Raw genomic sequence first — 27,554 nt, forward strand, 5'->3', positions numbered from 1 at the left:
GTGTCCTCTCTGAATTCTCTTGAGCAGAGGTTTGTAGTCCTCCTTGAAGAGGTCCTTCACTTAAGGGGTTACTATTTAGAAAATATAAGGAACCCCTACAACTCAAAAACAGGAAAAACACAAATAACTAGATTTAAACATAGGCAAAAGACTGATATTTCTCAAAAGAAGACAATAAATGGCCAACAGGTGTACAAACAGATGCTCAACGTCACTAATCATCAGGAAAATGCAAGTTGGGACTATAATTAGATATTGTCTCATACCTGTTAGGATGGCTGTTATTTTTAAAAGGTGAGTGTTGGCGAAGATGTAGAGATATTGGAGCCTTAGTGCATAGCTGGGGGAATGTAAAGTGATGCAGCAACTGTAGAAAATGTTACCGAGTTTTCTCAAAATATTAAAAATTAAACTACCATCTGATCTAGGAATCCCACTTCTGGGTTTTTATCCAACAGAATTGAAGTCAGGATCTGGAGAAGCTATTTGCATTCCTATATTCATTGCAGCATTATTCTCAATGGTCAAGATTTGGAAATAACCTCAGTGTCTACAGATGATTAAAGAAAATTTGGTATATAAATATAAGGGAATATTATTCAGCCTTTAAAAAGATGGAAATTCTATCACATATGACAACATGGATAAACCTGGAGGACGCTATCCCAAGTAAAATAAGCGAGTCACAAAAGAGCAAATACTGCATGATCCCACTTATCTGAGGTATCTGAAGCAGTTAGACTCATAGAAATAGAGAGAAGAATGGTGGTTGCCAGAGGCTAGGGGGAGGGGGAAATGAGGAGCTGCTACTCAATAGGTATAAAGTTTCAGTTATGCAAGATGAAGATGTTCTAGAGATCAGCTGTACAACATTATGTCTATGGTTAATAATACTGTATTGTACACTTAAAAATTTAAATGGGTAAATCTGTTAAATGTTCCCACCACCATTAAAAAAAAAAAAAAGAAAGACAACAATAAGCTATTGAAGGATGCTCAGTGGAATGTGTGGTGATGTAGGCAGTCCTTATTTTTGCTTAGGATTTTGTTTGCTTGTTTATCAGTATGGTAAGCATTCTGTGAGAGCATTCTTGCCTCCCATGTGGTCCTTCTTGGAAACAGGGCTGGATTTGTGCCAGTGTGCAGTGAGATTCTGACTAAATGTTAACGTTTGAGAGGCATGCACAAGGCCTGGTGCTGACAGCGTCTCCCTTGTTGTCTTGCAACTCCCAACATGTATCACTACTTTGAGTTAGGGTCTGGATTAAAGTCAAATTGTTTCCAGGTAATCATTGATGTGCTGACATTAACACACATTAAATAATCTCATCTGCTAACAGAGAGTAAGTGCATTTTTATATGTTTTGGAGATTAGAATTGGATCCAAATGAGGTGTAAGGTAATGACACTGTGAGATCTGTGGTGGGGAAGCGTGGTGGGGAGAAGAGCTTCAGCAAAAAGAGGACTAACGTAAAAGTATCAACCGCCAGTTTGCATCTGTGCCTGGGGGCGGTCCTTCCTGTGCTCATGGCACATGTGTATACTATGATTGACAGCCCTTAAGGAGAAAAGCTAAGGTCATGAAACAAAGCTCTTTTCTTTTCTTTTCTTTCTTTCTTTCTTTTTTTATTATACTTTAAGTTCTGGGATACATGTGCAGAATGTGCAGGTTTCTTACATAGGTATACACATGGCATGGTGGTTTGCTGCACCCATCAACCCATCATCTACATTAGGTATTTCTCCTAATGCTATTCCTCCCTAGCCCCCACCCCCTGACAGGCCCCAGTGTGTGATGTTCCCCTCCCTGTGTCCATGTGTTCTCATTGTTCAACTCCCACTTATGAGTGAGAACATGCAGTGTTTGGTTTTCTCTTCCTGTGTTAGTTTGCTGAGAATGATGGTTTCCAGCTTCATCCATCTCTCTTTCCTTTTCTTTTCCCTCCCCATACCTTTTCCACTTTCCTTTCTTTTCTGTAAAGGCTAGCTGTGATATGTACATATTGCACCTGTCACCCTGACCTCACTGTAGGGCCATCTTCTGAACAACTGGCAACTGATGCTAAGTGCTATGAATGCAGCTTGTGAGAACTGAGCACACCAGTATAAAAGGTGAAACTAGACGTCCTTATCTGTAAAGTGAAGTTGGCAGGATAAGCGACCAATATGCTCTGCTTAAGATTTTATATTTGTGAAGCATTTATATGTAAATGCTTTCACTTTTTCCTCTGATCTCTAAGGAAGTGGTATTAAGTTTAAATTTGTCGCAATTTCACAGGGTGACTCTTGGTTGAAATGTCACTGACAATTTGCGGTTTGGCCTTTATTTATTTTTTTTTAACTCCAGTCAGAAACAACTAGAAGCCATTAAACAACTGCAAGAAGATGCTGTCAACCAGGAAGGCATCCTTAGAAAGAGGCTCCAAGAAGTCAGCCAACGGCTGGAGGATGCAGAGGAGCAGGTAGGATGGCTCATGGCTACGTTAGATTCAGGGGATATCTCCTCAGATGTCCTGAAAACCATGAAATGAAAACGCAGGAGGAACAACAGCAACAAACCAAAAAAAAAAAAGCAAAGAGGAACTGCAAGTTCAGTCCCTAGCGACTAGCAGTGAGCAGAGGAAGTAAAGGGGGAGTTGTAAGAGAGGCGGTGTCAACAGCCTGCTGATGAAAGAGGCAACTCTGCAGAAAGAGGCAACTTGACATATCAGGACTTCAACCGCTGTAGAAATAGCTCAGGCATACCAAGCCCATGCAAACACAGAATTGCAGAAGTTCAGGAGAGGCTTATCACTTCCCTGAGAAGAAAAACACATTTTCAGTTTTGCCTGCATCATAAGAGTGAGCACTCAATTGCTTTCTTTCCTGGCCACACTGCTAGAATCCAGTATTAACTATCCATATCCAGGTTAAGGATCAAGATCGAGAAGCCCACTCTGCCAGTGAAAAAGCTACGTCTTTACGGCATAAATTAGAGGAAGCAATTTCGGAACAACGGAACCTTCAAGCTATAAATACTGAGTTATCGAACACTTGCCAGGCACTTCAGCAGAAGACAAGGAAACTGAAAAGTGAGTAGCAAATATTCATTTATGCCCCAATTTTTGTCTACCCTGAGGCGGGGCATAGGACTACAGACATTTTTCTAGATTACAGCTAGGATATTATTCATGTATTTATGGCAATGAAATGGTTTGAGAAGGCAGTATTGTGGAGCTTTAAGAGAGGTTTGCTGAGTAGCTAGGTACATGCATGGGTTTAACCATTAACTTCCCTTTTTGCTTTTTTATTATGAGCTGGTTTTGTCTATGGCTGTTTTTTCTTTTAAAATTAAACTTCTCAATATTTCTAAAAGTAAACAAGGAGAAAAATCAAGTATGCATGGTATATTTGAACTTTCAAGTTGTTATACAGTATACTCTGATTTTATTAGCTAATTTTTTCCTCTCATATGGTAGAAAGGCCTTGCCCCCTCTATTTTGTTTGATAATTTTAGGGGATTAGGCAAAATAATTATGAATTCAATGTATATCAAAGTACTGAACATGTGTGAACATTCTTTTAAAATTTTAGTGCATTCTCTACATATTTTGCATTTTAAAAATTGGAATATTTGTCATTTTTCTGTATTACCCAAAAGTGTATAAGCATTTACCAGGGATTTATGTGAGAAGACAATTGTCACATTACAGATGTCAGATTAGCTATAAAATTGTTTCATTCTAGAAACATAGTATGGTAAAAATAAATCTTACTTATTTTAGCCATTTATCAGACAATTGCTTTTGTTTGGCCAGTTTCTTGTTCCAGCAGGATAAATGTTCTTTTTAGAGAAAGCTATTTGGTTGAGTAATAACAACTAAATATAAGCTTAAGGTCGGCTAGAGATTAAAAATTTCAGACTTGTATTTGTTTTGGATTTATTGTACGCTTTCTACTATTATCTGAGAAAGCTATTTAGTAATTTAAGAAATAGTCTAGTTTTAAAATAGCAATGGTTTGCCAGGCACGATGGCTCACCCCTATAATCCCAGCATTTTGAGAGGCCGAGGTGGGCAGATTGCTTGAGCTCAGGAGTTTGAGACTAGCCTGGTCAACATGGAGAAACCCCATCTCTACAAAAAATACAAATAAATAATAAATAAAATGTTAGAACAGCAATGATTATTTAACATATTTTTGTTATAATTTTTAAACCTTTAGGAATTTGCCAGTTTTAATAATTCTAAATATTTATTTTGATTCACTCTTTATGCTAGTAAGGCAGTCTTTAAATTACATAGTCTGTGTGTTATTTTACTGCTGCTCAGAGGGCACTGGAGAGTGTTCCCTGGTGATTAGGACTATACATGTCAAGACACGAATTGCAAGGCATTCCAAAGTTGGTTTAAGGTGTGTCTGCTTTAGACACTGTGCTCAGGACTATTCTTTTGCTCCAGTTTTGCCTTTCGATTAAATCAATATTATACCTATAAATACTTTTATAAACTAAAAAGTTTTATAAACTACTAGGAATTTGTTCCCCTTCCTCATTATGATTTTCTTGCAGTATTTTCTTAGAAGAGTCAACTTTTACAACTTATCCCAAAGTGTACATTCTTAAAATTATGAACTTGCTATTGTGGTCTTCCCAGTTTATCTTAGGGCATAATAGGTCCAAATATACTTAAAAGCAGAATTATGAAAGCTGCCCTGAGTTAATACATGTATTTTTTTTTCTGCCTGGATAAAGTAGAGTGGACACTTCCTTTCTGTCTTGAGTTATTCATAACCTGTCCAGATTCATGAAATCCTTTATTTGTTACTTGTATCTTTTGCTGCACAAAGAACCCATACAAATCAGGATTTTGATCGTGTGACCATTTACTTACGATCTTTCTAACAGTGCCCTTTATATTCAGCCTTTGAGAGAAGAGGGAAATTTAGATAGCACATATTTTCAAAATGTTCTATATAGCAGATGTTCCAGATAGACTGTGAACAAATGTCAATGAGGTAGCAGTTATCACACAAACACATCCACGCACATCCCACCATGACCACTGCCACCCCATGCTGTTTGAGTTCTGAGTCAGACGTCTGAATTCTGAGTCAGAAAACAAAACATATTTAAATCTATTTAGTTCTTCTAAAAGTCTCTGGCTAGTTTAATAAATTCACAAAGTATTTCAGACAGTTGTCTTCTGATCCATCTAAGTTGCATCAGCACATTGTGTGGGGAGGCAGTTGGTTTGTCGAAATGTTGAGATCAATGTGTATAATGTTCACAGACCAGAACTGGAAATTTATACATGACATTTGATCAGAAATCCTGAACTTTATCTTGAATGAATAATATTGTTCAAGTTCCAATTGCCATCAGAACTGGGCTGGTTTATGAGACAATTTGTGTGCATGATATCCTTCAAGAAATGTGACATGAAAACCATTCAATTGCTTGAAAGGTTACTTATATATTTTCTTTCTTCTGCTTCTAAACTTTGTTTATATGTAAGTGTGTTGTTAATACATGCATGACTGGATTATAATTGGTGTTTTATTTAAAAAGGAACATTTTAAAAGCTTATAGGATGAATGTATAACATATTAGGGTGAATCTTATGTACAGAAATCATGGACTAATTGGTATAATCCGAACTATCACCCCCTTACTATTCACCATCTCCTGTTCCCATCTGACATGAAATCATGGAGTCAGTCTTCTAATAGACAATGAGAGAATTACCTTTAAGAACCATAAATTTTTCCATGAAAAGAGATCCCGGGAAGCTCCTATATAGCATAATTTCTTATTTGAACATAGTATCTGCACATTAACTTCATAGTTTAGAGAAGACTTTCACCTAGATGCTATCACTGCAAACACTCTTCTAGCTTGCTATTCTTAGCATGGAGGGTGCAAGGTTTGGGAGAGGTAAAAGCTTTAGGGCTTGGAGCATGGATGCAAGATGAAAGCCTTCTGTTCTAAGCAGTCGGTAAACAGGAGGGAAATGATCCAAAGAAGGTGGGGGCAGGGATCCAGGTGATTAAGATACTTAAAGATAGAAGGTTTTGGGATGACAGCCAAGGAGAAAATCAAAGCCAAATACAGCTTGCTCAACAACTCTGATGGAGTGGGGACCCAAGTTTTCCCAAATGAAAAATGCAGAGATGGAGAAGTTATCTGGGAAGTATAAGATAATGATTAAGAACATGGGATTTGACATTAACAAACCTGTGTTCTCACGCAAAGTCTACAAGAGTGGCTGGGTAAAGTTAAGCAAATCACATTTCTTCTCTGAGCTTCTGTATCCTCTTCTGTTAAATGCAATTGTTGTGAATTATTAAATAGCATAATAAATGAAAAATAGTAGCTAATGCTTGGCCATAGTTGATGTTTGTGTTCTACTAGAACACGTTTCTATAATGTGAATCATCTCATTTGTGATTTTTAAATGGGAAATGTTGTGGTAATATAGTAGAGAAGTTATATTATTTTATTCACGATTTTCTTGGGACTTGGATCTGGATTGGTAGGAATGGAACTCTCACCTCCCTCAGGAAAGAACAAAATCCTTAGCTTGGCTGCTGTACAGGCAACAGGAACCCTTTCAGCTTTATTTTGAGAAAATTAAAAATAAGTGTCTGCACCTGGGCCTCCCTCCCCAGAGCCACTCAACCCCAGCCTTATAGAGCCCTGGTCTGTGTCAGATCATACTCCCTCCTGTGTTCACCTTGTTAGCCTCGCTGTCTCCATCTATCGCTGTCTCCATCTGCATTTGTCTTTCCCCCACCAACACTGTTTCATTAAAGCATCACCAGCATTTCCACTCTCTTGCTTTTGTGTATATCTGATATCCTGTGAGGCATTTAAAGATGCAGGTCTAAGTGATGCATATGGTCTTCTTAGTACTAATAATTTAATAATTGTGTTTGTTAGTACTCTGGTTACAATGTTGCACATACAGACAGGTAGGTAGGTAGATTTTTTTTTTTTTTTTTTTTTTGAGACAGGATTTAACTCTGTCACCCACACTGGATTATAGTGGTGGGATCATGGTTCACTGTAGCCTCAACCTCCTGGGCTCAAGCAATCCTCCTACCTCAGACTCCTGAGTAGCTAGGACTATAAGCGAGCACCACCAGGTCCAGCTAATTTTTTTGTATTTTAGTAGCGACGGGGTTTTACCATGTTGCCCAGGCTGGTCTTGAACTCCTGAGCTTAGGCAATCCGCCCACCTCGGTCTCCCAAAGTACTAGATTACAGGTGTAAGCCACTGCACCTGGCCTGCCTGGCTAATTTTTAAATTTTTTGTAGAGATAGGATCTCATAGGATCTCACTATGTTTCTTAGACTGGTCTCAAATTCCTGGGCTCAAGCAATCCTCCCTCCTTAGCCTCCTCAAGTTTTGGGATTACAGGCATGAGCCATTCTGCCCAGCTGCATGCATTTTTTTAGTGGTTTCTTCCTAACCCTATTTCTCTCATAATCCCTGCATTGTTTTTGTGCTTATAATTTTAACTTCTTTTTTATTAATGTATTTAGCATGACATAAAATGTTCAGCTCTCAAGTGTACTATTCAACCAGGTAGATAAATACACATCAAAATGCAGAACTGCTGTCACCCCAGAAACTTCCCTTGTGTAACTTCCCAGTCAATGCCCCGCCCCCACCTCTAGCACCATAAGGAACAACCACTGTTCTGTTAGGTTAGCTTAGCCTGTTCTAGAACTCAGTTACACAGTATGTACTTTATTGTGTGTTTGTCTTCTTTCCGTCAGCATAATGGGATTATGTTGTGTTTATCAGAAGTATTTTTATTGTTGAGTTGTGTCTCCTTGTATGAGTATTCCACAATTTGACTGGTTTTTCTGCTGTTATTAGATATATGCAGTACATGCAGTTTGGGATTACAATGGACAAAGCTTCTATGAACGTCTGTGTACAGGTCTTTGTGTACACATATGTTTTTGTTTCGCCTAGAATAAATATCTAGGAGTGGAATGGTTAGGTCATACCATAGCTGTGACTCTCACTTTTTAAAAAACTGTCAAACAGTTTTCGATAGTGTTTATAGTATTTCACAGTCCCACCAGCAGTGTGGGGGGTTCTAGGTGTGCCATATCTTCAGTATTTGGTAGTGTCAATCTTTGTCATTTTAGCCGCTCTACTAAATGGATATTTCATTGTGATTTTAATATATATTTTTCAGATGACTAATGATGTCAAGCCCTTTTTCATGTGCTGATTGGCCGTTGTATATCTTCTTTGTGAGGTGTCTAAGTCTTTGGCCCATTTTAAAATTAGATTGTCTGTCCTTTTATTATTGGATATAAGTCCTTTGACAGATATATGCAAGTTGATCTTAGTTTGGGGTTCTTTAATGAACCTTGATATTTTTAATATATAATTTTACAGAACTTAAGGTTTTTACAGCAACATGTAGATAGTATTATACAAGTCCCATACTCTGTAAATGTCAACCATCATTGATAACTAACATGATTACAGCTCTAGTAATTTTAAAATTTTCATTTTCAACGGCCAATTAATTGTGAGTCCTTTGCCTGGAACCTCATTGTATAGTCATTTAGAAAGTTGCTTTATCTCAGCTTTCCTCAGAGGCAGTGTATCCAAGACACCTGGTCCCTTCCTGCATGGCAGATGGCAACAGCAGGAGATACAGTGGCCATTGTTTTACTTCCTTCTATATGAAGCATAAATTTGTTCTAGAGACAGAACAGGTCTAACTCCAAACATGTAAAGCAGAATGAAAAGGTGAATGCAAATTGTGGTCATCAGCCAGCTTGTTTGGCCATGTGGAAAATATGGAAATAGTTGCTACACATTGCACAAAACATCTGTTGAAATAAGGCTTTCAATTTGAATGCTTCAAGATACGCTGTTTCTAAAACCCAAGATTGCCTGGTGAGCAAGCAGATGGGCAATTTAGACAATCTTATACTAACTCATCATTGCTTCTGAAATACAGCTTCATTGGCAATTCTAAGACAGTATTCTGAATTTGTATTGTGGAGATACACGACCTTCAGAAACATGGGCACTTCTTATAGCTTTGGTTGCTATTGTTTAAATGTAGGTCAGAGGGAAGACAGGGCCTTCTTTCTTAATACAGTTAAGAGAGAATGTTTTTAAAAACTTCATCTTTATCAGAGTCCTAAAGTATTAATAAGAAATAAATTTTTAATTACTTTAATAGGTTAGAAATACTTCCTTCCCCCGCCCCAGACAGAGTCTTGCTCTGTCAATCCAGAGCTGGAGTGCAATGGTGCAATCTCGGCTCACTGCACCTCCACCTCCCAAGTTCAAGCAATTCTCCTGCCTCAGCCTCCAGAGTAGCTGGGATTATAGGCATACACTAACACGCCTGGCTAACTTTTTTGTATTTTTAGTAGAGACAGGGTTTTACCCTGTTGGCCAGACTGGTCTTGAACTCCTGACCTCATGATCTACCTGCCTCGGCCTCCCAAAGTGCTAGGATTATAGGTGTGAGCCATGCCCAGCCTAAAAATACTTATTTAAAAATAAGTTTTTCTTCCTATGTGAGGGAGATGTTTAAAAATAAACATCTGTTTTGCTTTTACTTGGCCTAGTAACACTATGTCAAGCTTGATTGAGAAAAAAGTTATTTTTACCAAAAAAATTCCTATAAAATAAAAAATTTGCACAGGTAATTTTCTATATAATTGAAGCTTTTAGAGCCTTTTTCCTGAAAATTTTTTAAAAATTAGATTATGTACTTCTTTTCATTAGCATTATGCTCATGACTCAGAATTTCTTCAGCCTATTTAGATATAAAGCTGTTGGTTTATAAAATAAGAAACACCAGATTTCTATGTGTTTTGGATACCAGAGTATCTGCTGTTAATAATTTTCCTGGCTGTTAGTGATTAAAAAAATAAATAGCAGTAGCTATTAATATGCTTCCATCTAGCAGAGCTCCTTATCCTCGTTTAAGTTTTGCTTTTAATCTTCTGTGGGCTGAGAAAACATCAAACTGGTGAGAATTATGTATATATCCAGAGCCTACTGCCTAAGTTGAAGTGTGAGATTTGTCACGTGAATAAAGGGGATGAATATCAGTATCTATTCTAGTTGTCCAAAAGATTTGGGTTTATTTTCTGGTTTTGGTTATGTTTCAGAGAGTAGGATTTGTCAAATAAATAATATGCTATATGTACATCAAAGAGCTAGTTAAATATTAGGTACTTTTTCCCACTTCCATTATTCCAGGGATGAGACCTTTGGGAGTTACTAGGAAGCAGATTTTACTTAAGCAGAAAAATAAATATTTTTAGTTTCACAGAATGATACCCTGAATTAAGCTCTGTTCCATGAGTCTAATCTCAGCTCCATGACTTACCAGTTACGTTTTCAATCCTCTGCACATCAGTGTTCTCGTGATCTGAGATCTACTTGTAGAATTCTGGGATCCTTGGGCTGTAATTTGAGGGCTTAAGCAGAGGCTTAATAGAGAGAGGATTTCTTTTTTTATTATTTTTTATTGTACTTTAGGTTCTGGGGAACATATGCAGATCATACAGGATTGTTGCATAGGTACATACATGGCAAGGTGGTTTGCTGCCTCCATCCTCCCATCACCTATACCTGGCATTTCTCCCCACATTATCTCTCCCCACCCTCCCCAACCCCCGCTTTCCCTCCCCTAGCCTCCCCAACAGACCCCAGTGTGTGATGCTCCCCTCCCTGTGTCCACATGTTCTCATTGTTCAACACCCACCTATGAGTGAGAACATGTGGAGAGAGGATTTCTTTATCAGTAGGAAGTCAGACTGAATGACCTCTAAGATGTATTCTTTTTGTTTGTTTGTTTGTTTGTTTTTGAAAGGGAGTCTCTGTTGCCTAGGCTGCAGTGCAATGGCACAATCTCGGCTCACTGCAACCTCCACCTCCCAGGTTCAAGTGATTGTCCTGCCTCAACCTCCTGAGAAGCTGGGATTACAGGCGCATACCCTCACACCCAGCTAATTTTCATATATATATATATATATATATATATTTTTTTTTTTTTTTTTTTTTTTTTTTTTTTTAGTAGAGATGGGGTTTTGCCATGTTGGCCAGGCTAGTCTCAAACTACTGGCCTGAAATGATCGGCCCACCTCAGCCTCTCAAAGAGCTGGGATTACAGGCATGAGCCACTGCACCCGGCCTAAGGTGTATTCTTATTTTAAGATTAGATAATTCTGTGACTCACTTCTAGAAGACAATTCGCTTGTATCTATCAAAGTAAAATTTAAATTCCCAAGGGAGATAATGGCTTATCTGTTCTAGCCTGCTTTTCCATTTTTTTCTAAGTCGTAAGTTGAGAATGCCATTCTTCAAGTCATTATTTTCCCTTTCCTTTTCCCCAGGCCCCAGATTTAAAGCCATTAAAAGTTTATGAAGCAATGAAATGAATTAAGGAAGACAAGTTTAAATATGATCATATTGGGTGTGGTGGCTCATGCCTGTAATCCCAGCACTGTGGGAGGCTGGGGCTGGTGGATCACCTGAACTCAGGAGTTTGAGACCAGTCTGAACAACGTGGTGAAACCTGCCTCTATAAAAAGTACCAAAATTAGCTTGGTGTGGTGGTGCGTGCCTGTAATCGCAGCTACTTGGGAGGCTAAGGCAGGAAGATGGCTTCAGCCCAGGAGGCGGAGGTTGCAGGGAGGTGAGATCATGCCACTGCACTCTCATCTGGACAACAGAGCCAGACCCTGTCTCAAAAAAAAAAAAAAATGAATTATAAAAATGGTCATATTGAGCTGGTTATAAATTCTCTTTGTAGCAACAGTTGAGTCACTTCGAAAGAAGTTAATTGAAGGGGAACACCATGACTTGCTGTTTCAGGTAAAATGTCTGTGATACATGTTAACTTACTGTGGAGGAAATTGTTCAGTTCATGTAAGGTTTTGAAGCTAATATATAATATACAATGACTTCAATCATTAAGTTAAATAACCCATTTAGAAGAAAATGTTTTGGTGGACTTTGTTCTCTTATGTGCTTAAAGCATCTAGCAGAACAAGAAAGGAGATCTTACATTAGTGAGTAGCTACTGAAAATCCCTTCTAAAGAGGAAGTATTTCAGAATTTTCTTTGCCCACCACTATATATATCTACTAGTAAAGAGCCAGTTGTTTTTCAGTCTTGGGCACCTCCTTTCTGATAGTAAGAGCATATTATTTAATTTATAATATGTTGAAATTTTGAGTATTCTTGAATAGGTTTGATGGTTACTATCTCTTTTTTCTTTCTCATATTTGAGTTAAACTTTCTGTTTCTCTCTGTATGGGTCATCTCAAGATATCTCTGGTAGAGTTAAGGGTATTTCTTTCCCTTATGATACTTGGTGAACCTACTTTTTGTTCAGAAATGAAGAACATAAGGGAACAGCAAGGTTGGCACTAGAGGAAGATGATGGAGGAGAAAAGAAAGAAGGGTGGTATTTGCATGTATCTGTTTCCAGGACGCCATGCAGACACATCTGTTAAAGCAGGAAGAAAAAATCATGTGGAAGATTAAGCTAGGCAGAATGCCTAAAAAGCCCTCTGCAATAAGTTGAGCTAGAAAAACCTCTGTATCTAAAGATGCTTTAATCATCTCAAGAACACCAACATTTTCTATTACAATGTAACTACAGTAGATGCGAATCTACCTCTTGGATTAAGGCCATAATTTTATAGCTATAAAATGTTCACAGACACCATTTTCATTACTCTGAGTTACATCTCTAACAAGTTTCTTTAGCTTCTGCCTAAAGATATCAATGACAAATCCATTCAGTTTCTTGTTCCTGATCTTCAGATTTCATTCCTAGATCAAGTAATGGGGAAAATACAATGGGAAGTTTACAATTACAAAGGTGTTACCTTGGAGTAGAATACAAGATAAAGAACCCGTCAGTTTCACCCACTTTAGGCCGTGTCATATCTTCTGTTAAGTCTAATGTATTTGGGATCTTTGACCTTTTCATCATTCTGTCTTTGAATATACTCTACCATTTTCTCTTGACAGAGCTTTTTAGATGAGGAATCTCCTCACTATGATTCCCTCTCCTGCAAAAATGCAATTCAACAGCCTCTTCAAGAAAAATTGGTAATTGCAAGCTTTTTGAAATTATTTAGGTAATAATTGTGAATCAATAACTATCCTGTACTAAAAAGCTAAGTCCAGTATGTATTAGGAGCCTTCAAACTGTAAACTGTATTGCATTTATCAAGAGATTATCAAATGAGGCAACAGATAACTATTTTCGTAAATGTACACAGACACATACACAAACCTGGTTGGTCCTTTGTTGCCCAGGCTGGAGTGCAGTGGCACGATCTCGACTCACTGCAACCTCTGCCTCCTGGGTTCAAGAGATTCTCCTGCCACAGCCTCCCAAGTAGCTGGGATTAGTCAGGTGCCACCACACCTGGCTAATTTTTGTATTTTTAGTAGATATGGGGTTTCCCCATGTTGGCCAGGCTGGTGATCTCAAGTGGTCCACTCACCTTGGCCTCCCAAAGTGCTGGAATTACAGGCATGAGCCACTGGGGCTGGCCTGTTCTACATTTTTTACTTGCAGTATCACAAAGAATTATGTAACAAAGTTTATTTCTCTATACCTCTTTCCTCAGAACCTTTGTTAGCATTCTGCTAGATTATTACATTGTGATTTTTAAATAATAATAGTAATTTACTCATATGTATACCTTTTGATCAAACACTTGAAAACTTTTTACTTGACGTTTATTTTCTTCTTGATCTCTCTCACAGACTCATTTGAGACTAGTGATATTCTTTCTACCTATAAAAATGGAGGTAGTAGATTATGAAATATAATATGTTACATTTCTTTAGGTGGCTAATAATACTTGGTTTTCTGTTCAGAAGCAGTGTTTCCACAAACTGTATGGTGGTCAAGAAGCAAGAATACATCAGACACCCCTGACCTTGAAACATACATGCTGGTACACACCTCTGCTGGGTAAGCCCCTCTCCGATACCTGCTCAGACACAAGTAGGGGTAGAGTTTTTTTTGAAAGGGAAAATACGTAGTTATTATTACATTTGTATAGGAAGAATTGTTGAGTACTTGGATATTTATCCCTGAATTCAGTTAATCGATATATATTTGAGTACCTACTCTGTGTAAGGCACCATACTATGCATGATAAAGAATAAGTCCTGGCCAGGCACGGTGGCTCATGCCTGTAATCCAAGCACCTTGGGAGGCCACAGTGAGCGGATCACTTGAGCCCAGGAGTTCGAGACCAGCCTGGGCAACATAGTGAGACCTCATCTCAAAAAAAAAAATTAAATAAATAAGAATAAGTCCTAAAGTAGCTCACAGACTAGTAAGGAGACAAGACCTGGGCTCAGAGAAGTCAAAGATAATTCCATAGAAGAGGTTCAAGTTGAACTGGCCTTGGAAGATCAGTTGGCTTTAGAAAAGTGAAAAGCATCGAAAACATATTCTAATGGGTGAGAGTAACATGAGCAAACAACACAAAAAATGAGAAGTAAGAATGCAGAAGCCTTAAGTGTCTGAAAAAGAGCCAAAGGTAGACAAGTCATTTCGAAAACAAAAGGATTCAGGTTGAGATACGGCAGAATAGACATTTGGAGAAGGAAAAGTGGGCTGTGGGTCAAATTTGTGGATTATTACTCAATGCCAAGAGAAAGAGCTTTATTCTAGGAAATGGTCAAAGTAGTGACATCTCTCAGCACAACATGGATGCAGTTAAAAGCCAAAATTAATGTCTAGTTCTGAAATGACAAAATAAATGATTATCAAAGTAAATTTAAGAAGGAATGAAGAGAAAAGTAGAGTGATTTGTGGATCATTTAAATTTGAGAAGGAAAAACTCCTACTATTACTAATGGAGCGTCTATTTTGTATCAGGCAATATAGATTAGTGCTTTTAGAGATTACTCACAATAACTCATTAACCACCACCAAGAGTGGGAGTACTTAAAGAGTGCTTGCTGGCCGGGTGCGGTGGCTCACACCTGTAATTCCAGCACTTTGGGAAGCCGAGGTGGGCAGATCAGTTGGGGTCAGGAGTTCGAGACCAGCCTGGCCAATATGATGAAACCCTGTCTCTACTAAAAATACAAAAATTAGCTGGGCATGGTGGCGCGTACCTATAGTCCCAGCTACTTGGGAAGCTGAGGCAGGAGAATCGCTTGGCCCAAGGAATTAGAGGTTGCAGTGAGCCATGACTGTACATTCCAGCCTGGGTGTTGCAGCAAGACGCCATCTCAAAAAAAAAAAAGAAAGAGTGCTTGCTATGTGCCAGACACAGTTCTATGCTCTTAACATATGTATTAACTCATTTAATCCTTACCACATCCCTATGAGGTAGATGTTAATATAATTGCCATTCAAGAGATAAGGAAACAGAGGAACATTGAGTTAATAATTTGCCTAAGGTCATCTGTCACTTTATACTTAAGCAAACTGAGGCTCAGAGTGGCTTAGTTACTTATTCAAGGTCACACAACTGGTATGTGGCAGAGCCGGGATCTGAACCAAAAATTTCTGATTGACTTTAAAGCCTATGTTTTTTCCTTTAAACTCTGCTGCTTCCTATACTCAGAAACACACATAACAAGATGGTTTTCCCTAATGAATGGTTTGTGATCTCAACCTATTTCCCCTACCACTCTTTAATGGGTTCTAATTATGATGTCTAATGCTTTTCTCTTCTGGAGGCTGCAAAGTTGTTCTGTAAAAGACCAGATAGTAAATATTTTAGTGTTTGCTGTAACTACTCAACTTTACTGTTGTATCACACAAACAGCCATGGACAGCATGTGAACAAATGGGTGTGGCCATGTTCCAGTAAAACTTGACTTTTTAATTTTTTGAGACAGGGTCTCACCTTGTCACTTAGCGGCACAAACACAGCTCACTGCAGCCTCAACCTCTCAGGCTCAAGTGATTCTCCTCCTTATACTCCCAAGTAGCTGGGACTACAGGCACGTGCCACCACATTCAGCTAATTTTTGTATTTTTCATAGAGATGGGGTCTTGCCATGTTCCCCAGGCTGGTCTGAAACTCCTGAGCTCAAGGGATCCACCTGCCTCAGCCTCCCAAAGTGCTGCGATTACAAGCATGAGTCACCACAGCTGGCCACAGTGAAACTTTACAAAATCAGGCAGCTGGCTGGATTTTTGCCTGCTGGCTGTAGATTGTTAATCCCTCTAGTTACTTAGTGGCAGAGGTTTTCTGGCCTCTTATGCTTAAAAAATTTTTGAAATTATTATTTTTAATATTATTAGAACTAAAATTATTATTTTATATTATATATATGTATTAATATTACTATCATTCCCAAACACTTTGTTAAAATTAAGCATTTGACATTTTCACCCCCTGTGACTAGGCATCAAGGGAGTTTATGTTAAAATGTTAACAGAAGTGGGTTAACTTACTTTTTCAGAATGGTTCAGTCTCTCAAGAGGGAAAGACTTCATGCTTCAATATAGTTTGAACCAGAAATTGGTCTCTATTTTGATTTTTTTTCTGTTCTACTGCAGATGCCTTATCTCTGGATAGTTTTACAGCAGTTCCAACCCTGGAATCAACACCCTTCTCAGGTGTAGCCAACCGAATCCATGCTTTGTGTGAAAGGCCCACATATGGAGAAGTAAAGGATGGTGCTTTGGATGTAACAAGACAACACAGGTAGGTTGAGAGCAAAATTTACTTACTCTACTCCTCATGGGTGGGCTATTCGCATTGTCTTACATTTTAATTGGTTGGATTTTTATAACTTGAGATCACATCTTTATTGTGGAACTTCTCTAACTTCCTGAAAATTTACAATTTCTTTCTTTTTTTTTTTTTTGACATGGAATCTTGCTCTCTTGCCCAGACTGGAGTGTAGTGATGCAATCTCAGCTCACTGCAACCTTTGCCTCCCAAGTTCAAGCAATTCTCACGCCTCAGCCTTCCAAGCAGCTAGGACTACAGATGCATACCATCATGCCCAGCTAATTTTTATATTTTTAGTAGAGATGGAGTTTCACCATGTTGGCCAGGCTGGTCTCTAATTCCTGGCCTCAAGTGATCCACCCTCCTTAGCCTCCCAAAGTGCTGGAATTACAGGCATGAGCCACCACACCCAGCTGAAAATTTACAATTTTGAGATAAAGTTATTGATGTATTTTTCTTGGAGAGTAGTTTTCTTGCTTTTCTTGAATTTCATAATATCCACTCTAATGCTTAAAAGACAAATTAGACTACCTAAGATGTTTCTAATTTTTAAGAATATACCATAGACTGCTAAGTTAACATAGGTAAGTTTTGATCATCATTCTCTTTCTTTCATACTCAAGGTTAACACATCTTTGGGAACCTCTCCTTCTCCCTGCATGCTACCCTCTTCCTCTTTAAGTACGTAGACTAATCTTCCAATCTAAAGGAAAAACACACTCACCAATGGAGTGTTTTTTCCTACTGTAGTCTCAACGCCGCCCTTCCGATACCAGATGTGTGGGGTTTTTTTTCCCACACTCCAAGCAATTTTCCACACAGCAATCACTTCTCTAGCAGACATGACATGGGCGTCCAGTAATTCAGTTCAATTCCAACATTATCTACCTACAAACAGCATCAGATTCCACAGGTTAAGGGCTCAGTCCCACAAGGTTGGCCCCTACTTCAGACTCCACTTGCAAGTCCCAAACTGTGACCTGTGCTTCTGACCAACTCTCTATGAATTGGGGGTTCCCATGACCTCCTTCTTGGGTTCAAATAGTTTGCTACAGTAGCTCACAGAACTCAGGGAAACACTTTACTTACATTTACCCATTTACTACAAAGTCTATTTTATTTATTTATTATTTTATTTATTTTTTTGGAGGCAGGGCCTCACTCTGTCACCCAGACTAGAGTACAATAGTGATTTGGGCTCACTACAACCTCGACTTTCTGGGCTCAGGTGATTCTCTCACCTCAGCCTTTTGAGTAGCTGAGACCACAGGTGCCCACCACCACACCCAGCTAATTTTTTGTTGTTGTTGTTGTTGTTTTGAGACAGAGTCTCACTCAGGTACCCAGGCTAGATTCGCAGTGGTGCGATCTCAGCTCACTGCAACTTCTGCCTCCCAGGTTCAAGTGATTCTTCTGTCTCAGCCTCCCAAGTATCCGGGATTACAAGCACATGCCACCCCACCAGGCTGATTTTTGTATTTTTAATACAGACAAGGTTTCGCCATATTTAACAGGCTGATCTTGAACTCCTGACCTCAGGTGATCTGCCCACCTTGGCCTCCCAAAGTGCTGGGGTTACAGGTGTGAGCCACCGTACCCAGCCTTGTATTTTTCGTAGAGACAAGGTTTCTCCATGTTGCCCAGGCTGGTCTTGAACTACTGGACTTAAGTGATCCTCCCATCTCAGCCTCCCAACATGCTGAGATTACAGGCATGAGCCACTGTGCCAGGTGACAAAGTCTATTTTAAAGGATACAAATGAACAGCCAGATGAAGAGATATGTCAGAAAGGTTTGAAAATGTCTCAAGTACAGGAGGGTCTGTCTTTGTGGGGTTGAGGTGTGTCATCCTCCCCGCACATGGCTATGTTTCGATTCACCAAATCAGAAGCTTTCCAAGTGTTGTCCTTTAGGGTTTTTATGGAGGCTTTACTAGACACAATTAATTAAATCACTGGCAATTGGTGATTGGCTCCCTCCCAGGAGTTTGGCGGGGTGAAGTTGAAAGTTTCAGTCCTCAAACCACAGATTGGTTCCCCTGGCAACCAGCCCCTCATCCTAAGGCTATCTAGAAGCCCACCAAGAGATACCTCTTTAGAACAGAAGATGCTCCTATTACCTAGGAAATTTCAGGAGATTCAGGAGCTCTGCGTCAAACACACCTATCACTCAGGAAATTACAAAGGTCTTAGGTACTGTGTATCAGGAACCATGGTCAGAGACAAAAATATTAGAATAAAGATTCCCCTAGCACTTCTGTCTACAAGGATTTTAGGAGTTTTGTCTCAGGAACTGGGGGCTAGAACAAAGTATCAATGACATCCTGTTAAGTTAACTTAGGCAGGTTTTGATCCTATTTCTGTTTCTTTCACATTCAAGGTTAACAAGCCTTTGGGAACCTATATCTGTCCCTGCCTCCATCCTCCTTTGGTGCTTATTTGCACCTGCCTTTTTAAGTATACAGACTCATCTTCCTTAGGAAACATTCAGAAATGTCAGTGCATTTTGTGAGGACCTAACCTACCTCAATAAAATTTCCCTTCTGTATTGAGGATGAGGAAGGATGGCTTTGAATTGCAAATGCTTCATTTTCATTTTTGGCTGGATTCTGTTATTTGTAACCTCTCTCTGATGGAGGTGGGAACTCTCTTTCATTATGTCTTACTTAAACCACGAACTTAATTAGAAATTTGATGAAATTGGGACTGGGTGTAGGGAAGTGGGAGCTATGTTATTGTTTAGTATCTGCTAAAATTTTTAGGGTTTTTTGCCTGTAGTAAATAACTCTCCTTTCTACTGCCAGGTGCCCAGGCCCCACAAGTGGCCCCAACCAAGGAACAAATCTCTCAGGCTGCATCAGGATGAATGATGAGCCAAGTATGGGAGTGAGTATTGGACTGGATTTTAGTTTCATTTTCAGTATTACCATAGCCTGCTTTTCTTCTATTGGTATTCTTTTTCGCTTTCTTTTTTTTATTTTTTAAGTATTATGGATATTCTTGTAGCAAGTTTGAGTCTGCTATCCCAAAATTCAGATGTATAAGAAATAGCAAACTTTGATTGAAGTCAAGAAATTAAAAATTATTTAATTTGATGGCTTTCTACCCTGTGTTTTGTATATACTGTGGGTTGTATAACCAAAAGGAGATTTTGATGAAGTGGGCTCAGTTTTTGTTTGAGAGGCAGGCTGGTTTGGGACTTAAATTCGCTAACGACTGTAAGAAGCCTCAGATCCTGTTGATTCTCCAAGTATTGGGGTCAAGTCTGGATAATCTTTGAGGGGCTGGTACCCTTTGTCAAAAAGACCACAAAGCTGGGCCATGCCCATGACTAGTCATGTACTAATTGGCAAATTTAGGTGTTAATGCCACTTTTCTATCCAAGAAGAGAATAACACTAAATAACCTGAGAGGGTCACTTAGGTCATCAGTGAGATGTGGTTGGAATGCCTTTCTCAGTGTGCAGCGTGAGCCTGGTGATCTCAATCAAATGGAGCAGGCAGTTCTGTTTCAGTCCATCATTCTTCTTTCTTTTACTTTTTTTTTTTTTTTTGATATGGAGTCTTGCTCTGTCAGGCTGGAGTGCAGTGGTGCAATCTCGGCTCACTGCAACCTCCGCCTCCCAGATTCAAGTGATTCTCCTGCCTCAGCCACCCGAGTACTGGGACTATAGGTGCGCACTACCATGCTCGGCTAATTTTTTGTATTTTTAATAGAGACGGGGTTTCACCATGTTAGCCAGGATGGTCTCGATCTCCCGACCTCGTGATCCACCTGCCTTGGCCTCCCAAAGTGCTGGGATTACAGGCATAAGCCACCACCCCTGGACTCTTTTACATTTTAATTGAGATATAACTCACCCACCAGAAAATTCACTGATTTAAATTATTCACTTAAATGACTTTCAGTATATTCACAGAGTTGTACAACCATGACCACAATCGATTTTAGAATACTTTGATCACCACAGAAATAAACTGCATACCCATTGGTAGTCTCTCCCTATTTCCTCCTGTCTCAAACCCCCAGCTCTAGGCAACCACTAATCTACTTTCTGTCCTATAGATTTGCCTATTCTGGACATCTCACATAAATGGAATCATACAATATGTGGTCTCTTGTGCCTGGCTTCTTTCAGTTAGCATAAGGTTCTCAAGTTTCATCCATGTCATAGCATGATATCAGTACTTCATTCATTTTTATGGCTGAATAATATTCCACTGTATAGATACACATCACATTTTATTTCTCCGTGCATCAGCAGTTGGGTATTTGAGTTGTTTCTACTTTTCGGCTATTGCGAGTGACACTATTATGAACATTAGTGTATCGGTTTTTGTGTAAATATGTTTTTAATTCTTTTGGGTATATTCCTGTGGCAGAACTACTGCATCATATGGTAACTCTAATGTTTTTGAGGAACTGCAGAACAGACTTCCAGGGTGGCTGTATCCTTTTACATTTCCAACAGCAATGTATGAGTATTCCAGTTTCTCTGTATCCTCACTAAATACTTGCCTATTTTTTATTAAAGCCATCTTTCTGGGTGCAAAGTGACACCTCATTGTATTTTTGATTTGCATTTCTCTAATAATTAATAGTGTTGAACATATTTTCATCTGTATATTGGCCATTTGTATAACTTCTTCGGAGATGCATCTGCTCAGATCCTTAACTCATTTTGAAGATGGGATTATATTTCTTTTTACTGTTGAATTGTACAAGTTGTTGTTATTCTTCCTGTTAAGTGTGTGTATGGCAGTTTTTTGTTGTTGTTGTTGTTGTTGTTCATAAATACGTGTCTGGTTGAGTAGCTAGGGAAAAAAAAGAAAAAGGAAATGAATCTATTTTGCTCATACCTAGAGGCCAAGGCGGGTGGATCCCTTGAGTTCAACGGTTCAAGACCAGCCTGGACAACATGGTGAAACCCCATCTCTACTAAAAATACAAAAATTAGCTGGGTGTGGTGGTAGGCACCTATAATCCCAGCTACTTGGGAGGCTGAGACAGGAGAATTGCTCGAGCCCAGGAGGCGGAGGTTGCAGTGAGCTGAGATTGTGCCACTGTACTCCAGCCTGGGTGACAGAGCAAGATTTCATCTATAAAAATAAAAATAGATATAAATTCAAAAATTTAAAAAATATATTTTGCTCTTACCTAGCAGTTTTTATGAAGTTTTAGTAAAGGAAGTTGAACTTGGAAGCTTACAGGATGTTTAGTTATTAGTAATTTCCCTTTTATCTGGCACTGATTTTACTAAGAAGGAAGAAACAAATATCAGTTGTGTGCCAGGAACTTTGTACAAACCCATTTCCACATGCCATGTGATTAATCTTCTCCACAATTCTCTGCTTTTTACAAAGGAGTCAATTGAAGTTGAGGGAGTTAAATAACTTGCCCATAATCACTCAATTAGTAAGTAGCAAACCTGAGATTAAAATTCAGATTTGTCTAGCTTCAAAGGATGCCTTTTTTCATGACCACTTTTATTACACTTAATTTAGACATTTTAATCATAATCACTTAGTGTTACCTTGAAAGTGGTTTTTTGGCTTTTCTTAGCCAAAAATGTACTGCCTTTTATATGTAAAAGGACCTCCAAATTGACTCTGATTAGGATATGTGACTGAGTGGTTTTGTCTATGGTCTTGAGATTCATTAAGAAATAGGAGCTGGGCCTGGCGCTGTAGCTCACACCTGTATCCCAGCACTTTGGGAGGCTGAGGTGGGTGGATCACCTGAGGTCAGGAGTTTGAGACCACCCTGGTCAATATAGCGAAACCCCGTCTCTACTAAAAATACAAAAATTAGCCAGGCATGGTGGCAGGTACTGGTAATCCCAGCTCCTCGAGATGCTGAGGCAGGAGAATTGCTTGAACCCAGGAGGCAGAGGTTGCAGTGAGCAGGGATTGTGCCATTGCACTCCAGCCTGGGCAACAAGAGCAAAATTCCATCTCAAAAGAAAAAAAAATAGGAGCTAACATCACAATCAAGCCTCCAATCACATGCTCCTGTAGGTTCCCTGAAGGTTTTCTGTGCTGTTTCTTCTGTAGTTTGCAACAGCCCTGGAATTAGTCTGTTGACTGTACCCTGTGACTGATACCATCAATTCTCAACCTTCCAATTCTTGGTTTCTGCTCCACTGGAGAATTTCAACAGCCTGGTAACTGTACTCTCTGCCTCTGCCCCTTGTCTTTTAAGAAACTGCCCTCCTACCATCATTTTATGCTCACATCATCTCTTAAGCAAATAGAAAGCTCTCCTTAGAAAACGCTTTTCTAAGCATTCTCATTGGCAAAAAGTACAGGGAATTAGAGTAAATATAAGATATAAATTATTTTTAAAACATAATATATGTTTATCATCCCAGTGGACCCCCCAAATGATGGGTGTTTTCTTAATTCCTTAGCTCTAAATGATGGATTTTGTCAATCTCTACAGCCTTATTACAGCTTCACCTGGTATTTGAGTCCCTCTCTAAACTTGTTGCAACCTATCTTTTTAACCTTTATTTTCCCATCATTGTGTATGGTTGTGCCTGTTCCTCAGCCAAATCAGGTAGCTCATATTGTCAGAATATGTCACACAAACCTGTTTGTGCTGTTTTCTTTGCCCAGAACAGTATACACTTTTCCATTTATCAAAATTCTATTCAGCTGTCAAGATCCATTTCAAAATCCTGTAAAAACTTTTTTGTAGTAGCATAAAATGTTGACATTCAAGCATATCCAGTCCTTCTTGAGGTGGAAATCAATGAATTAAGAGTGGGGAGATGAGGTTTTTCTGTGGGTTGGCCTCTGTATGACTCTGGAAAAGTCATGTTTTCTTGTTTCTCAATGCCTGTTTCCTTGTTTCTCAATGATTTCACTTAGAAAAAAACTAAGCAGATTCCTGTCTTTGAGACCCTCGTAACTCACCGCACCCCCCATTTCTTGTCACCTGTATGCTGGTTTGCATTGTAGTTACTCACTTTCTTATATTTATTTGTGTATTAGGTGATAAAATGGCTGGACAGTGCCCTTATTTGGCCATGCACATGTAGCACCCTGCATAGGATTGCATACGGTAGCTGCCATTAATATTTGTTGAATGCCTATTTATTTAGGTTACTCACTACAAGGTCTGTTTAAAACACTGAGAGCAAGCACTCAACTAGCTTACTGCTTTCTGACTCATTTCTTTAGACCGGTGCTCCTAAGAACTTGAGATTTACTTTCTGTTCCTTCCCCATAATCACAGAGGAAGCTATCTTCTAATATCTTTCCCAGAAGGCACAATGCAAGATAAAAGTGAACATCATTATTCATAAGCAGGTTTTTGAGAGAGCAGAGAATGCTAACAAGATTAATGTCTCAAAAAGAACATCTCATGGTGAAATAATTTGGAGCCCTGTTTGGGACATTCTTGAGGAAAAAAGAACTTCTTTATTGACCCAATAAATTAGTTTATTTGGGATATTTGGGTGTAGTTAGGAAAGAAGGAAACAAATTATTTTCAGTCCTTATCTTTTGGAGATTCATTGTGAAATATTTATGGACAAAAATGTTATGATGTCTGGCATTTGCTTCAAAACAAGGCAGGTGTAGGTTTAGAGGGTGAGAGTTTGAAACAAGGTTGGCCATAGGTTGGTAATTGTTGAATCTGCATGATGAATATACCAGGATTCATTAGATACTTAATTCTGTCTACTTTTGTATTTATCTGAAACTTTTCTTAGTAATGGCCTAGAATCTTTACCCACATAGCATAGGCTGTAGAACGAAGCACACCTAGATTCAAGACTGACTTTATTACTTAGCTGTGTGAACTCGGACACATGGCCTAATCTGTCTGAATTTGCTGTGTCCCCTGTGAAAGAAAGACATTGATTGTCATAGTTCTTTTGAGGATTCAAATAAACACACACAAATATATTACATATATACATATATTTCCTTATGTCTATATCACTGATTCTGACCTAACCAGTCCATGGAAAAGACCAAGTAGGTCAGTCATGTTTAGAGGCAAGACACTGCCTCTCAGTGCCTTGCTTCCCCACTTGCTGATGACTAAGAAGGCCTTTCTTTTCAAGGAGTTGCTTCCCGACATTTCCAGTAATCTCCAGAGGTGCATACTGAATATATCCCTGTGTTCTTCAGGCCTCACTGACTAGTGGCTTCCAAGCAGACTTTTAACCTCTCAAGAAAATGTAGGGCAAAGAAGTTGGTTTCGCCACTCACATCTCTGAAGTTCTTTTGGTTGGTTGTCCACGCTGTTCTATGACAACAAAATTGATTCTTCCTTCTACTGTACTTCAGTCTCAGCTCTGACCCCACCAAGATACTATGTAATGTGTGCAAAATACCTGGATCATAGTAAACACTCAAAAAGAAAACTAGCTGCTCATATCACCCAGAATCAGAATTATCAGCAGCATGAAGGCAGAGGGTATCTTGAAACAGGCCAGTGATCTGGAGATGAGTTTCTCTGTTTTTCTTTTGGCTGTTAAAAAAAATTACATATACCAAATATTAAGTGTCTTGTCTCTCTTTGAGTTATCCTTCATGTTATTACATGTTTTTGTCTAAGATACACTATCACTGGGAGGAGGTGATTTATTAAGGCCAAGAACAGAATCAATTTAAAAATATCTCAGATGTTCTGGCCATGGTCTATCCTGTTCTTTCAAGTTGTATGTGGGTGCAGCATTAATAACCTTGGAGAATAAATAACATTGCCAGTTGCAAAATTGGAACATGTAGAAGTTGACTGATAACTGTATTATAAATGAACCTGAAAGTGGTGGGTGTGTCCTGTAGATCTGAGGGTGTGGAGTTAGAACTAAAAAAAAAAAAAAGGCAAACCTATGAGCAAATTTAGCTTTGTTTAGGTTCCAGTAGTTCTAATTGTTTAAAATTCAACTTAGCATTCTTCCTCTTTTTGGGACATTTAAACAGACACTGAGTCAAATCAGAAGTAAGTCTATCTAGACTCTTTTTGTTACTTTTTTGTTCTCAGAAAATCACATTAATTTATTTAACTATCATCAGTTGCCTAAAATGGATCAAATAGTGAAATTACATTGGAACCATAAATGTTTATTAGTAGAAGGTTTCTGATCACAAAATCTGTAATTTAGTATTTCATATAAAAGAGCAAAAATAAAGTAATCCGGGGAGATTAGGTCAATTAATCATAAAAGTTATTTTTTATTGTTGTCTTCTATCTAAATATTGAAATAATATTGCTCTGTGTGTGTGTGTGTGTGTGTGTGTGTGTGTGTGTGTGTGTGTCTGTCTGTCTCTTGTGTTTGCTGACCCAGCCCATGAGAGAATCTGTTTCATTTTTTCCATGAGTACCTTTTCTACCCCACCCTACATTAGACTCTTGCTGTCAAAAGCAAATGGGCTGGACCATGAATTTTTCATGTAAATGTTATGCAGGTTAATATTTGAATGGCTTGGACAGAAAGAGCATTCTCCCTGCTCTCTACTGTTGGCATGTGTTAGATTCATTGACTTGAGCCAATCTCCTACATGTAAGTAAATCTCTCATCTGAACTTTCTTCTTCTTGATTTTCGTTGATCTTAAATTATATCTAGTAGATTATCTTTCTCATGATCTGTCCAGGTGTCACAGTTGGTGTGTGCTGGTTTAAATAGAGGTGACTTTAGAAGCTGGAAGAAAAGAGCCCAATTGTGGAAAGTTTTTGCCCCAACCCTTTGAAGCCTTCATCTTCAGTTTTCGTGAACTGTGATCCTAAATTTGAAACCAGATTTTTTTAAAAAAATCTTCTTTACTTTGGTTTTTCATGTAAGAAGAAGAAAAAAAATGTCATTAGACCAAACTTAGGAAAACTCAGAATTGGGATATGTTGTATATTGGGTTGTTTTCTGATTACTGAGTTTTATAAAGATGAGTGATTTGAGAATAATATCCAGTTGCTTACCTTGCTACTGTTTCAGAACAATGTAGTAATATATGGCTACTAAACATAGGCAATTTCTCCCAAATCACATAATTAGTTATGTAATCAATAAATCTGTTGTATTTATTGAAAGACTTCTAACTACAGTGTTTCACATCTAAGGCATAGGGCAAAAGCAGGCAGAACACAGAGCATTAGAGCAAATGTGGCTGATATGTAACATAATGGAGGCAAACTGTATTTTTACCGTATTTATTACTTTGACTTTACATCATACTTAGACTTTTTTTTGAAAAGGTTTGCAGAAATGATGTGCTCCCTTTTCCCCAAATTGGAAACTGGTATAATGGAATAGAAAATAAGAGCGGCATTCTCTTTTTCCCTTTCATATTTCTTAAATACGAATATCCATGATCTTGACAGATACAAAATGAAGGCTTTTCTGACAACAGTGTTTTTTAGTTATAGTGTAATAATAAATGTTATTTCATGCCACACATAGTAACAATGTTTTTATATGTGTTAGAATATTAGACTTTATTATTATTAAGAAATCAATTCTTTTTTTTTTTTTTTTTTTTTTATTTTTTTTATTTATTTATTTTTTTTTTTTTATTGCATTTTAGGTTTTGGGGTACATGTGAAGAACATGCAAGGTTGTTGCACAGGTGCACACCTGGCAGTATGATTTGCTGCCTCCCTCCCCTTCACCTATATCTGGCATTTCTCCCCATGCTATCCCTCCCCAACTCCCCACCCCCCCCACTATCCCCCCTCCCCCAACAGACCCCCGTGTATAGTGCTCCCCTCCCTGTGTCCATGTGTTCTCCTTGTTCAACACCCGCCTATGAGTGAGAACATGTGGTGTTTGATTTTGTGTTCTTGTGTCAGTTTGCTGAGAATGATGTTTTCCAGGTTCATCCATGTCC

General features: G+C 38.6%; 1 protein-coding gene across 7 annotated transcripts in view; it reads left to right on the forward strand.

The window, feature by feature from the left end:
• The window catches only part of IRAG2 (inositol 1,4,5-triphosphate receptor associated 2), a 112,368-nt gene that overhangs the window by 45,982 nt on the left and 38,832 nt on the right, over positions 1–27,554 (forward strand). Inside the window, exons 16-22 of one of the 7 annotated variants that reach the window (XM_021666849.2) lie at positions 2,348–2,462; positions 2,909–3,071; positions 11,794–11,855; positions 13,023–13,103; positions 13,884–13,980; positions 16,540–16,687; positions 19,520–19,601. In XM_021666849.2, the coding sequence (XP_021522524.2) occupies positions 2,348–2,462; positions 2,909–3,071; positions 11,794–11,855; positions 13,023–13,103; positions 13,884–13,980; positions 16,540–16,687; positions 19,520–19,601 (748 nt within the window). Of the gene's footprint in view, positions 1–2,274; positions 2,463–2,820; positions 3,072–11,793; positions 11,856–13,022; positions 13,104–13,883; positions 13,981–16,539; positions 16,688–19,519; positions 19,602–27,554 lie in introns of those variants that run through there. The other 6 variants (XM_064377357.1, XM_064377359.1, XM_064377358.1 and 3 more) reach the window with 6 other exon arrangements.

Source organism: Aotus nancymaae, unplaced genomic scaffold (genome assembly GCF_030222135.1).
Source record: "Aotus nancymaae isolate 86718 unplaced genomic scaffold, 86718_ANA_hifiasm-v0.15.2.pri h1tg000016l, whole genome shotgun sequence".
NCBI classification, from domain to species: Eukaryota; Metazoa; Chordata; class Mammalia; order Primates; family Aotidae; genus Aotus; species Aotus nancymaae.